Consider the following 14,750-nt stretch of genomic DNA (forward strand, 5'->3'; position numbering starts at 1 on the left):
TTGAGGGAATTTTGCTTCATTGACTATGACAACCATAGCTGCAGTTTAAAATCAAAGTGAATTTTCATCTTCTGAAATACTAGAGTTTTGGCACTATCCACTGCTTCTCTAGGAAATCGCAAATCTAGACACAGTGTGAATAGCAACTGACAGTTCTCTACTCTGACCCAGCACGGAACTTTCCTCTGTTATAGTCAGATTATTCTTTTCAAGAGAAGTGAGAAAAATGTTATCTCATTCCTTGCTTTCACCAGAGAATGGCAACAAATCTTCCTCTATTGGTTAGGAATGTGTTTGGCTGCAAATAACAAACAAACTTAAGTACAGTTTCTTTTCAATAATAAACAGTGGGACTTATTTTTCTTACATATATTTTTTAAAAGTCCAGATTTAGACACTATAGTGATTTAAGAATGACATCTCTGTGAATCTCAGCCTTTCTCTCCTGGTCACAAGATGCCTTTGAAACTCTAGCCATCACTGTGAAGTGGCATACCATGGAAGGGTACCATTTTCTTGGAGAGGAGCACTGTACACTGTTTACCAATCCCGTGGGAGAGCTCTAAACACCTTGCCAATTTCTACTCTTTATAGATCTGGTAGTTTCCCAGGTCTGGCTGGAAGCTTTGTACAAACCCAGCTGCCCGTGGTTCAGCACAAACCAAGCTACCCGCAGCTTTGCACAAGCCCGCCTGCGGGAGTATGCACCCGGGAGACAAAACACTTATACAAGTTGAGTGAAGCATCTTAGGCAGCGAGAGTCCACAGAAGCCTAGGATCTAGGTTGAGCCAGTCCACCAAAGCTTAGGAAAGACACTCCAGGCAGGCAGAGTCCTGTCTGCTCATGGCGCTCTTCACCCTGCAGCGGAGGGATTGTGAAAGCACCCTGATCCGGGTTTTATAACCTGGAGGCCACTTGGCTTATTGAGCTCAAGTGTTGTAGGAGATCTTGTCCTAGGAGGGGTGAGGACAAAGCCCGAGCTATTTGGGACAGTCCCGCTTGGTACAATCTCTCCAAGAAGAGAATTGCAAACAAGTGAGAGAACTGAGTTCAGCAAGGCCCTTCAGGAACTTGTCTCCCTCCAGTCATCTCCATTCAAGGCAAGAAGTGAGGAGGAAGGGGGAGCCAGCCTCCTAACTCATTTTATCAGGAAAGCAAAAGCTTCCGTACCAACTCCTGTTTATATCTGAGCATCTAGAACTTATCACATAACTAATGCTAGCTCTAACGAGTGCTGGGAAAACAGGAAACAGGATCTATTACCTGAGGCTGAGAACTCAGCCAGCCCAGACAAAATCAGGATTCCATTCGCAAAGCTGAAGGAAAGGATGGAAAATGGGAAGAGAACTGAAGGTTCCTTCTGCACCCCGTTCCTAAAACAGTGATAGAGCACTGGCTTCAGATTCCTTTCGACCAGTGAAACCTCTCTCCTTGTTTCTAAAACTGATAGAGCACTGGCTTTGGATTCCTTTAGACCAGTAAAACCTCTCTCCTTTTTGAGACAGGGCCTCACTCTGTTACCCAGGCTGGAGTGCAGTGGTGCGATCACAGCTCACTGCAGCCTCAACTTCCCAGGCTGTAGTGATCCTCCCACTTCAGCCTCCCAAGTAACTGGGACTACACGCACGCACCACCACGCCTGGCTAATTTTTGTGTTTTTTTGGTGGAGACAGGGTTTTGCCACATTGCCTAGGCTAGTCTCAAACTCTTGGCCTCAAGCGATCCACCCACCTTGGCCTCCCAGAGTGCTAGGATTGTAGGCATGAGCCACTGCGCCCAGCAGTAACTTTCTTAAATCAGCACCACCCATTCTTTTTTCTGTTCCTGCTAATAAAAGGCCATAATTTTGTCTGCCTTTAACTCCTGCCCCACCTTTTTCTTACAGGTGTGTTTATCTATCGATCATCCTCAGAAGGTCTTAATTATGGGTGAAGCTCTCGACCTGGGAACCTGTAAAGCCAAGAAGAAGAACGGAGAGCCGTGCACGCAGACTGTGAATTTGGTTGGTTTCAGCCTTGTTAGGATGGTTTCTGCTAAATAAAAGAACAGTTAGGAATAAACTGTAGGTACTTTAGCTGTGATGACCAGTTTGGAACTGAGTGTCCCACTTAAAGGAAGAGTCAAAATGAGAAAATTTAATATGTGGTTAATAATTGCCAGTTTAAAAAAGTGAGGACAGGGGAAGGGTGGGGAGATTTAACCTGTTAGGAAAGTGATCTTTTATCTGACCAAGAGGTTCAAGACAGAATTTTTGTTTGCCTTCAATTCTTATAGTTACATGGAACAAACATGATGAAATACAATGAAAATTATATTTTAGCCTATATTTTAACTCCATTATACCTTTTCTTAGGGCTTTTAAAAAAAATAATAGCTTCATTTAGGTATAATTCACATACCATACAATTCACCCTTTTAAAGTAAGCAGTTCAGGCCAGGTGCGATGGCTCAGGCTTGTAATCTCAGCAGTTTGGGAGGCAGAGGTGGACAGATCATCTGAGGTCAGGAGTTCGAGACCAGCCTGGCCAACATAGTGAAACCCTACCTCTACTAAAAATACAAAAATTAGCCAGGCTTGGTGATGGGTGCCTGTAGTCCCAGCTACTTGGGAGGCTGAGGCAAGAGAATCACTTGAACCCAGGAGGCAGAGGTTTCAGTGAGCCGAGATCGCACCATTATACTTCAGCCCTGGGTGACAGAGTGAGATTCTGTCTCAAAAAAAGAATATAAATAAAGTAAACAATTCAGTAATTTCTAATACCTTCACACAGTTGTACAACCATCACCACTGTGTAAATTCAGAACCCTTTCATTGCCCCAGAAGGAGACCCAGTACCCACTAGCAATCACTCCCAGTCTCCTCTCCCCCAGCCCCTCGTAAGCACTAACCTACTTGCTGTCTCTATGGATTTGCCTCTTCTAGACATTTCATATAATGGAATCACAATATGTGGCCTTTTCTGTCTAGCTTCTTTTGCTTAGCATAATTTTTCTCACAATTGATCTATGCCGTAGCATTTATCAACACTTTATTCCTTTTTGTGGGTAAATAATATTCCATTATATGGATATACCACATATTGTTCTATTCTTTCATTGGTTGATAGACACTTGGGTTGTTGCCACATTTAGCTATTATGAATAATGCTGCTAACACACTCACATACAAGTTTTTATGTGGATGTATGTTTTCCACTCCCTTGGGCATATACCTGGGAGTGGGATTGCTGGGTCAGTATGGTAACAGTCTAGATTTTGGAGAAACTGCCAGACTGGTTTCCCAAGTGGCCCCACGGTTTTACATTCCCACCAGCAATGGATGAACTTTCCAGTTCCCCCCTGTCCCCATCAGCAACTGTTACTGTGTTTCTTTTTCGTTATAGCCATTGTAGTAGATGTGAAGAGGTACTTCTTAGAGTTCTTTGAAAGGATTAAATGACAGGTTTTGGTTTCAGCTTTTTTTATTCCCTTATTCCTTCCTATTAAATGAATTAGTGGGCAGGAAAGAATAAGGTGGGAGACGATTGGAAAATGCGGTTTCAGAGTGAAGTACCTAACGAATCTCCCCGTGAGAACTAGATTCTTAAAACTCCATTGTCTGGACAGGGGCGGTGGCTCATGCCTGTAATCCTGGCACTTTGGGTGGCCGAAGTGGGCAGATCACTTGAGGCTAGGAGTTCAAGACCAGCCTGGCCAACATGGTAAAACCCCGTCTCTAGTAAAAATACAAAAATTAGCTGGGTGTGGTGGTGCATGCCTGTAATCCCAGCTACTTGGGAGGCTGAGGCACAAGAATCACTTGAACCCGGGAGGCAGAGGTTGCAGTGAGCCAAGATCACGCCACTGCACTCCAGTCTGGGTGACAGAGCAAGACTCTGTCTCAAAAAAAAAAAAAAAAAAAAAAAAAAAATCCATTGACACCATAACTACTGTTCACTCGGTAGAACAACGCTGCACCATCTCTCTTTGTTTCTCTCACTGAAAGGATAGCACTTGTCCAAGGATCAACCAGAGAAACAGCTAGAAAAACCTCTCTAGGAGCTGATTTTGTTTTTAAATTATTTTTTACTGGGGCAAAATTAACAATATACAGTTAACCATTTTAAAAATGTATATAATTCAATGGTATTTAGTTGTGTAACCACCAGCTCCCTGGTTTCAGAATTCCATCACCCTGTGAAAACACTGGCACCCTAAAGTCATCACTGCCATCCCCACTCCCTCCATCTCCTGGTGACGTCTAATCTGCTTTCTGTCCCTATGGATTTGCCTCTTCTGTAAAAGGACTTCTACAACATGGGACCTTGTGTATCTGACTTCTTTCACCTAACTTGTTTTCGAGGTTCATCCTAGAAGCTGATTTCCTTTGTAGAAAGAGGGCAAGGGGAATTTCATCAGAACAGTGCTTTCAGGGGACTCGAAGGGAAGAACTTCTTCCCCTCGGGGACCGAGTACCCCTTTCACGTTGGGAACGTTCGTGGAGGTCGGCAGGGAGGACTCTTCCTGCGTCATGTTCCGGGAAGTGGGGAGAAGGAACTGTGTCTGCTCACTGCTGTTTTCTGGCCTGTCGCCCTCATCCTGATGCCACTGCTCTGCCTTTTGCAGCGCGACTGCGAGTACTGTCAGTACCACGTCCAGGCTCAGTACAAGAAGCTCAGCGCAAAGCGCGCTGACTTGCAGTCCACCTTCTCTGGAGGACGAATTCCAAAGAAGTTTGCCCGCAGAGGCACCAGCCTCAAAGAACGACTGTGCCAAGATGGCTTTTACTACGGAGGAGTTTCTTCTGCCTCATATGCAGCTTCAATGTAAGATGTTCTCGGGGCTTCTTTTGGGCAGAGGATTTTGCTTATCAAAGACTAAACCTACTAGTTGTACCTTTCTGTAACTGTCATAGGATACTTGTACGGGTTTTATCTTTCATAACTCATTGCCTGAAACAAGTTGGTTAAAGACCACTTTTATTCCCAGGTAGAGATAAAAACTTTCAGGAGAGAAACAGATTGACTTATGTTGTGTTGAACTTTAAGACAGCCCACTCTTCTCTTCAACTTTTTTTTTTTTTTTTTTTTTTGGTGCGGAATCTTACTCTATCACCCAGGCTGGAGTGCAGTGGCGCAGTCTCAGCTCACTGCAACCTCCATCTCCCAGGTTCAGGTGATTCTTCTGCCTCAGCCTCCTGAGTAACTGGGACTACAGGCACGTGCCACCACGCCCAGCTAATTTTTGCATTTTTAGTACAGACAGGGTTTCACCATGTTGGCCAGGCTGGTCTCGAAATCCTGACCTCAGGTGATCTGCCTGCCTTGGCCTCCCAAAGTGGTGGGATTACAGGCGTGAGCCACTGCTCCCAGCCCCTCTTTGACTTCTGATGTGAATAGTGCACCTTTGTCAGGGCCATTAAAAACGTGTTAATTACAGTGTTAACACCCTTCTAATTATTTCTCCTACGACTATTTAAGTGAGGCTACAGACCTCGTGGAACCCAAATTTCATTCAGTGAGTGAATATACTATGAAGCCCCACACGGGGAGTGGGGCAATGCTGGGCAGGCATCCATGGCCCCTTGCCTGGGAAGTCAGAGTCACTAGAGTCCCTGATGCTGTAATCCAAGGGTGTCCAATCTTGTGGCTTCCCTGGGCCCCTTTAGAAGAAGATTTATCTTGGACTACACATAAAATATAGTAATGATAGCTGATAAGCTAAAAAAAAAAAAAAAAGTCTCTTAATGTTTTAAGAAAGTTTATGAATTTGTGTTCGGCCATATTCAAAGCCATCCTGGGCTGTGTGTGGCCCGCAGGCTATGGTTTGGACAAGCTTGTAATCAGTGACCTCGTCACCACATTATATAAAGCATATCTGAGGATTTGGCACAAGGCAGCTACAGTTGATCCAAGAATAAAACATAGACTTTTGGTCCCAATCCAACAGGAATGGGGCCAGAGGACTCACTTCCTGTTTCTTTTTTAACAGTAAGCATGTTTTTGAGATTTAAAATGATTTCTGAATTTTTCCAATCTGCTAAAAGCATACATGTATATTAGTCTTTTAAAAGAACATACAATTCAACCAATGGAGAAAATAAAAACCAACTATAATCCTACCACCTGAAAAACTGTTAGTTCTAGGCCAGGCACAGTTGCTTACATCTGTAATCCCAGCACTCTGGGAGGCCAAGGCAGGAGGATTGCTTAAGCCCAGGAATTTGAGACCAGCCTGAGCAACATGACAAAACCCCATCTCCACAAAATGCAAAAAAATTAACTGGGCATGGTGGCACACGCCTGTAGTCCCAGCTGTTTGGGAGGCCGAGATGGGAGCATTGCTTGGGCCTGGGGAAGTTGAGGCTGCAGTGAGTCATGATTGCTCCACTGCACTCCAGGCTGGACAACAGAGTGAGATCTTGTCTCAAAAAAGACCCCAAATTGTTAGTTCCTTGGTATATATACTCCTAGGTGTTATGTTTTGTTTTTTCATATGTATAAATTTTTAGTAATATAAAATGAGATCATATTGTCCCTATTCTTAGTATCCACTTTTTTTCCAGTGTAAAATAATTAATGTTTTTCTTGTCTTATGTATTTTTAGGGGCCACATAGCATTCTTTTACATACTCTGCCTTAATTCATTTAAGCAGTTCCCTATGGGGGAACACTAATGGTGTTTCTGGTGTTTCACATTATAAACAAAGCTGTCGTTCATATTCTACATTTTTGCATAATCCTTAATTATTTAAAGATAAATATCCAGACTGCTAGATTAACGCATTGGGTTTGTTTTTGTTTTTGTTTTTGTTTTTGTTTTTAATTTGCCAAATTTCGTTCCAGAATGACCTCAAGCAGAGGGCCTCTAGCTTTTTGTCTGTGACACAGTGCATAAACCAGTTATGCTATTGGGCCGGGACATTCAGAAAGCCTTAGGCCGGGCGCGGTGGCTCAAGCCTGTAATCCCAGCACTTTGGGAGGCCGAGACGGGCGGATCACGAGGTCAGGAGATCGAGATCATCCTGGCTAACACAGCGAAACCCCGTCTCTACTAAAAAATACAAAAAAATTAGCCGGGTGTGGTGGCGGGCGCCTGTAGTCCCAGCTACTTGGGAGGCTGAGGCGGGAGAATGGCGTAAACCCGGGAGGGGGAGCTTGCAGTGAGCTGAGATCCGGCCACTGCACTCCAGCCTGGGTGACAGAGCGAGACTCCATCTCAAAAGAAAAAAAAAAAAAAGAAAGCCTTCTTAGATGGTGTTTTGAGAAATTTTGACAGTGTGTGTCATAAACAATGATATCTATGCCTTCTTTACCTCATCAGAGCGTTAGGGCTTTAGTGATTCTCCTTTTGGGGTGACTTGTCATTTCAGTGCAGCAGCTGTGGCCCCTAAGAAGAAGATTCAAACCACTCTGAGTAATCTGGTCGTTAAGGGCACAAACCTGATCATCCAGGAAACACAGCAAAAACTCGGTAATTTTGTTTTTCCATAAGAAATTTCTTTCTCCAGTTTAATTATGCAGTCTTAGGGATAAAAGACTACACGTTGGGTACAACGTATACTACTCCGGTGATGGGTGCACCAAAATCTCAGAAATCACCACTAAGCACTTATTCATGCACATAAATAAATAAATAAGCGAGCAAGCAGTCTTTCGGGTTGAAAATGGATACAGCTCATACTCTTAAGTAAGAAGAATCCACTCATCACCTGTACTTAGTGAGTTGTGTGGTCTAAACTAAAGCAATCAAGCCTGGTTTGCAGGACCTTAAGGAAAAAAACAGCACGTTGGTTTTAGCTGTGTCTTACCTTAGTATGCTTTTTACAATTTCTTGGTGTGTCTGGGTCCACCTCTTTACATCCAGCGTTAGAATCAGCAGCATTACCTTCCTGGCCAAACTTATTGGTTATCTTTTGTTAAAATGGGTCTTGGTCATAAAAACAAAATAATTTTTAATATAATAAAAATAAAAACAAGTCTTGATCAGAGAATGCAGCCCCCACCCTGGGCTTATGGTCATAAACCGTGGTCAGGGACCCTTATCCTTAGTGCGTATTCCAGAAACAGGGTGTGGAATCACCCCCGGATTTAAGGGCTTAGTATTCTAATCATTACTGGAAATAAAATATACTGAGGATACCCGCCATCCTATGAGTCCAATGATGGAGTTAAGGATTCTTTTCTTTCCTCTTGGTATTCTGTCTTCTTCGTTTACATATGACTAAAATTACGAGTGCAGAGTTTAGAAAGTGGTATGTCATGTGACCTCAAACTATCTGAATGTGAATCCTCTAAAACTGGTGTTGACCTGGCACAGGAATACCCCAGAGGAGCCTGTCTTGCTCTGAGGAGTTCAAGGAACTGATGGACCTGCCGACGTGTGGAGCCAGGAACTTAAAACAGCATTTAGCCAAAACCACAACTTCAGGTACCATCAGCTGTGCGGCCGCACGTGTATCCCTGTGTTCCCTCAGCCACCCAGGGCACCCCCTCAGTCTGTGGGCTTCTGTTTCAGGGATCATGGGGATCCCAAAACCTGCCATCCAGTCCATCTCAGCCTCAGCACTCTTGAAGCAACAGAAGCAGCGTATGTTGGAGATGAGGAGAAGGAAATCAGAAGAAATACAGAAGCGGTAAGAGGAGCAGATTTAACATTCCCTGTTTGGGTTATACATCTCAGGCGTCCTCAGAACGTCTTCATCGATTTCTAGAATGTGACTTCAGGTTTCGGTTGGCTGCGTTTTAACTCTAAAAGTGTAAAATAGTTTTCCCATAACCTGAATAGCATTTAAGGCTGTGTTATTTCTTACACTGGTGACTCCCAATACCAGATGGTACAGGTTAGAGTCATTATCACCATGGAAAAGGGAAAGGGGTGGAGTGTATGTAAAGAGGGTTTTTGTGAAGGTGGAGAGTGTAGGTTCACCTGCTGGCAGTCATTTTCTGTCTCTCTTTTTTTGAGACAGGTTTTCACTCTGTCACCAAAGCTGAAGTGCAATGCCACAGTCTCGGCTTACTGCGACCTCCATGTCCCAGGCTCAAATGATCCTCCTGCCTTGGCCTCACAAGTAGTTGGGACTATAGGCATGTGCCACTATGCCTGGCTAATTTTTGTATTTTTTTTCTAGAGACTGGGTTTTGCCATTTTGCCCAGGCTGGTCTCAAACTCCTGGATGCAAGTGATTTGCCTGGCTGCCATTTCTGGGGTTTGCCACAATTCAGTTTTTTATGACAGGCAGAGCCAGTGAATACATGATAAAAATGAAGCACTAAAAATGGAGAGTCATTTTAGAGGCAAAAGCAAGTGGAAATGTGTTACTTGGCTTCAGCCAATAATAAAAAAAAATCAAGCGGAAATGCATATGGTAGATGGACAAATGAATGATTCCTGAACTCAGGTCATCTGAATACTGGTGAGAGCTGCGGTTCACAGGCACTTCATACGTACTCCATAAACACAGCGTCTGAGCCTCCGGGGGCTTCTCAGCCTTGTTTGACTAATAGTGTGCCTGGAGGTTAGACAGCTAGTTTACGCTAGGGCCGAGTTTTGGGCTCACACATGTGCTCTGATGCTGAACCTTTTGCCATCCCGAATCTGGGCTGCTGAAAGGCAACATCCATGAAAGGGAGTCAATGATAAGACAAGAGGAAATTCTTTGGGAAGGTAAGAGAATGGGTTTGTTCTCAGGCAGATTAGTTTGAGGTGCTGGTGGGATATCTATAGAGCTATTCATCGTGAGCCTACAGGTGACATAAATTATATACGTGGGCATAGAAATCTGTACAGAGTTGGGGGCCTCGTGGGAAATAGAGAGTGCCCATCAGTTTGAAGCATTGCATAATGAACATTTTCGGAGTTTTGTTGGCCAAGGAAACCTAATCTTTGCGCAGGATTTGATAGGCAGTTTGCAAACACAGCCTGGAGCTTGCAAGAGTGGGTGTGTGGGGTTGGGAAGAGTACTGCTCTGGGATGGGCTGGCTCTCGTCTTGAGTCTGGCCCTTGTGAGTAATGTGATTCTAGGCCTCAGTTTCTTCATTGATCAGATGGTAAGTTTGGACTAGATGATTTCTGAGGTTTGTTGTTTGTTTTTAAATATCTCTTACAAGGCTGACTCAGTGGCTCGTATCTATAATCCTAGCACTTTGGGAGGCTGAGGCAGGCAGATTGCCTGAGCCCAGGAGTTCAAGACCAATCTGAGCAACATGGTGAAATCCTGTCTCTACAAAAAATACAAAAATTACCTGGGTAGGGCGGTGCACACTGTGGTCCCAGATACTCAGGAGGCTGAGGTGGGAGGATCATCTGAGCCTGGGAAGCAGAGGGGCAGCGAGCTGCAATCATGCCAGTTCACTCCAGTCTGGATGACAGAGCAAGACCCTGTCTCCAAAAATAAAAGTAAAATAGCTCTTAAAACTATTTGTTGCCAGGTGTGATGGCTCACGCCTATAATCCCAACACTTGGTAGGCTGAGGCACGAGAATCACTTGAACTGGGGAGGCAGAGGTTGCAGTGAGCCGAGATCATGCCACTGCACTCCAGCCTGGGCAACAGAGCGAGACTCTGTCTCAAAAAAAAAGGACTGTAAAATAATCTCTAAGTTACAGTACTTTTCGTTAATGACTTCCAATGTCTCACTTGTATTGGCCCTTCCCAGTAGCATAAACGAAGATGCAGGGAGATGCGCTGAGTTCTTACAGGCCCTAGAGCTGACGGTAGGGGTGGGAATATAGTTCACACCACATCTTCAGCTATGCGCACTGCGGATGACATCCACTGGACAACCGGTTGATAAAAACACTAATCAGTTCTAAAGTGTTAGGACAATTACAGCTTATTCAAAGAAAACTCAAATAACGGTGGAGTTAGTAAAGCTAATATTGTTCTTATTGTGTGCAAGTTTGAATTACCAGCCAAGAAGGGGACATTATTTTGCTAACAACTAGCTCCCAGCTGGTGGCCTGCCTGCCGCCTCCCAGTCCACCTTAAGTTCTAGAGTTTTTATTTTCATAAACCCTGTTTGCATATTTTGACTGTATGTTCTTTAAAGATTTCTGCAGAGCTCAAGTGAAGTCAAGAGCCCAGCTGTGCCCTCCTCCTCAAGACAACCCCCCGCTCAGCCTCCACGGACAGGATCCGAGTTCCCCAGGCTGGAGGGAGCCCCGGCCACAATGACGCCCAAGCTGGGGCGAGGCATCGTGGAAGGAGATGATGTTCTCTTTTATGATGAGTCACCACCACCAAGACCAAAACTGAGTGCTTTAGCAGAAGCCAAAAAGGTAACTGGCATCTCTTCTCTTTAACGCTTGAGTTTGCATTCTGTAGGGCAGAGCTAGAGGAAGACAGACACCTAATAACTGTTTATTAATCGTGATCGGAGTCAGTGTAATTTGAAAACATGGTAGTGTCAACATAATATTAGAAGAAAGTTAGATCTGTTATCTCAACACTTTTTCTCGTCAGGCTACAAGAGGTAACCTAGAGGAAGATAGTGTTTTATAACCAGAGGCACTGACAGTAGGAAAAAAATTCTTGGAATTGTTGAGGCGAGACTGTAAAATGGTGGTTTAAGGAATCCATTTTTTGTTTTATTTATCTATTTATTTATTGGATGGAGTCTCATTCTATCGTGTAGGCTGGAGTGCAGTGGCACGATTTCGGCTTACTGACCTCGGCCTCCTGGATTCAAGTGATTCTCCTGCCTCAGCCTTCTGAGTAGCTGGTATTACAGGCGCCTATGACCACGCCTGGCTAATTTTTGTGTTTTTAGTAGAGACATGGTTTCACCATGTCTCGAACTGGTCTCGAACTCTTGACCTCAAAGGATCTGCTTGCCTTGACCTCCCAAACTGCTAGGATTATAGGTGTGAGCCACCATGCCTGGCCATTTTATTTATTTTTTTGAGACATGGTCTCCCCCTGTCACCCAGGCTGGAGTGCAGTGGAACAATCATGGTTCACTGCAGCCTCAACCTCCCAGGATCGATTGCTCCACGTGCCTCAGCCTCCCAAGTAGTAGCCGGGACTGCAGGCACATGCCACCAAGCCTTGGCTAATTTTTTTATTTTTTGTAGAGATGGGGGCCTCCCTTTGTTACCCAGGCTGGTCTTACACTCCTGGACTCAAGCAATCCCACCTCAGCTTCCCATAGTGCTGGGACTACAGGCATCAAGAATCCTTCTTTAAAAGAAATCTTACGTAAAAGTCCAGTCCCGTGACAGGTGAAAGCTGAGCTGCTGTGGCTGAAGTAGGGGTAAGACACCCAGAGCCCCAAGTGTCTGTTTCCTGAGTCCCCTGATCAAGCTTCTCTCTTCCCTCTAGTTAGCAGCTGCAGCCAAATGAAGGGCAAAGGCTAGCTGTATGCCAAAACCTTACCTATAATAACAGCAATACCTATAATAACCGTGGCACATGTCTATATTACTCCGTACCTGTGATATGTATGTGCTGTTTATTTACTGTTTGTTTATTTATTTGTTTATTTATTTATTTATTTATTTGAGATGGAGTCTTGCTCTGTCACCCAGGCTGGGGTGCAGTGGTGCGGTCTCGCCTCACTTGCAGCCTTCACCTCCTGGGTTCAATCAATTCTCCTGCCTCAGCCTCCTGAATAGCTGGAATTACAGGCGCCCACCACCACACCACACCCAACTAATTTTTGTATTTTTAGCAGAGACAGGTTTCACCATGTTGGCCAGGCTGGTTAACTCCTGACCTCAAATGATCCACCTGCCTCAGTCTCCCAAAGTGCTGGGATTACAGGCATGAGCCACTGCACCTGGCCAGGAATGTATTTACTATGTAAAGATTCATACTTTGCAGATATTATCTTATTTCATCCATACAACTATAACCTTCAAAGGTAGGTCAATGCTATATCATCATTTCCTTCTCTTTTTTGTGTGTGTTTGTTTTGAGACAGCGTCTCACTGTGTTTCCCAGGCCGGTGTACAGTGGTGTAGTCACAGCTCACTGAAACCTCCACCTCCCCAGGCTCAGGTGATCCTCCCACCTCAGTCCCCTGAGTATCTGGAACTACAGGCATGCACTACCATGCCCAGCTAATTTTTGTATTTCTTGTAGAGGTGAAGTCTCACTGTGTTGCACAGGCTTGTCTCAAGAAATCCACCTGCCTCAGCCTCCCAAAGTGCTGGGTTTACAATAAGCCACCATGCCAAGCCCCATTTCCACTTTATACATGAGAAATTAAGTAATTTTCATTGGGTTACAAGGTAGTCCATGGCAGAGCTGGATGGAATTCTATCTTAATTCTGATTCGAAAACTTCCAAAATGGTGATGTGGTTCCTTTATGGATCTGGAAGCCTGCAGTCTCGCTGATGTCAAACTTGTTATATTTAAATAAACTAAGACTTTATTCATCAACATACAGACCTGTCTCCCATGCTATTATATTCTAGTAATTCTGTTAATAATACTAAGTAAAATTAAGATATGTTCTGCCAATTTCTGTCAGAGAACAGCCAGAATTCACTGGTTAATAACAAAAAAGGGGTCCAGGTCTATAAGTGCCTCTGTCATCTTTCAGATCTTTACCTCTCTCTCATCTCTTTTTTTCTAGTTAGCTGCTATCACCAAATTAAGGGCAAAAGGCCAGATTCTTACAAAAACAAACCCAAACAGCATTAAAAAGAAGCAAAAGGACCCTCAGGACATCCTGGAGGTGAAGGAACGTGTAGAAAAAAACACCCTGTTTTCTTCTCAAGGTACTGCAGTTTCACAGTTAACAGTGGGAAAGAGAAACTGTTTCTAAGGGAAATATGTTCTAAACCCAAACCAGCGCCCAGGTGTCAAGTAATTACTTCCATTTCCTCCTGTATAGAATACCTAAATAGAATTTATACAGGTGGAACTGATTTTTTTTTTTATGGGGGGACAGAACCTTGCTCTGTTGCCAGGCTGAAGTGCAGTGGTGCAGCCTCCTGGGTTCAAGCGATCCTCCTGCCTCAGCCTCACGAGTAGCTGGGACTATAAGCGCATGCCACCACGCCCAGCTAATGTTTTGTATTTTTAGTACTGATGGGGTTTCACCATGTTGGCCAAGATGGTCTCAATCTCTTGACCTCGTGATCCACCCGCCTTGGCCTCCCAAAGTGCTGGGATTACATACGTGAGCTGGAACTGATTTTTTTATAATCACATTAAATTGGAATAAAATTGGGCACAATTTGAATACTTGGGAATAGGATTGTTCATTGAATCTTTGTACATATATATTAGCATAAAGATTTGCTTTGACAGAACTAGAATTCCTTTGTTTAAATTGCCGTATCTTTATTTTTAAAACTCTGAAGTTGGCAATATCATTTTAAGGTAATTGTCAACATTATTTAACGTTGTTGTTATCTGTTATCATAGTCAGCTGCCTATTTGAAGGTGAAAAAGAGATTCTAATTTAGTGGTCAAATCTGCCACCACCCCACATTCTGGGCTTACTTAGCTTCTTGGCACACCTCTGAGAGCTTTTCCCTGCTGGGACCAGCTGGGGTAGATCAAGTTTGAAGGGCTGGTAGGCAGAGGAAGAGGGAGTGGAAGGGGGTGGAGTCGATGAGGCACGCTGGCTTTGTGAAATGTCTTGGTCACTGCTGATGTTTGTTCCTTGTGCCCTAGCTGAGGATGAACTGGAGCCTGCCAGGAAAAAAAGGAGAGAACAACTTGCCTACCTGGAATCTGAGGAATTTCAGAAAATCCTAAAAGCAAAATCAAAACACACAGGCATCCTGAAAGAGGTAAGAGCCCAAAAGCTCAAGG

General features: G+C 44.1%; 1 protein-coding gene across 2 annotated transcripts in view; it reads left to right on the plus strand.

Moving 5' to 3' along the window:
• Nucleotides 1-14,750, plus strand: part of MCM10 (minichromosome maintenance 10 replication initiation factor) — a 52,206-nt gene that overhangs the window by 24,211 nt on the left and 13,245 nt on the right. For both annotated transcript variants that reach the window (XM_073018724.1, XM_008002286.3), the window contains exons 9-16: nt 1,887-2,003; nt 4,607-4,806; nt 7,353-7,453; nt 8,300-8,410; nt 8,498-8,615; nt 11,031-11,259; nt 13,561-13,705; nt 14,610-14,728. In XM_073018724.1, the coding sequence (XP_072874825.1) occupies nt 1,887-2,003; nt 4,607-4,806; nt 7,353-7,453; nt 8,300-8,410; nt 8,498-8,615; nt 11,031-11,259; nt 13,561-13,705; nt 14,610-14,728 (1,140 nt within the window). The remainder of the gene's footprint in view (nt 1-1,886; nt 2,004-4,606; nt 4,807-7,352; nt 7,454-8,299; nt 8,411-8,497; nt 8,616-11,030; nt 11,260-13,560; nt 13,706-14,609; nt 14,729-14,750) is intronic.

Source organism: Chlorocebus sabaeus, chromosome 9, assembly GCF_047675955.1.
Source record: "Chlorocebus sabaeus isolate Y175 chromosome 9, mChlSab1.0.hap1, whole genome shotgun sequence".
NCBI lineage: Eukaryota > Metazoa > Chordata > Mammalia > Primates > Cercopithecidae > Chlorocebus > Chlorocebus sabaeus.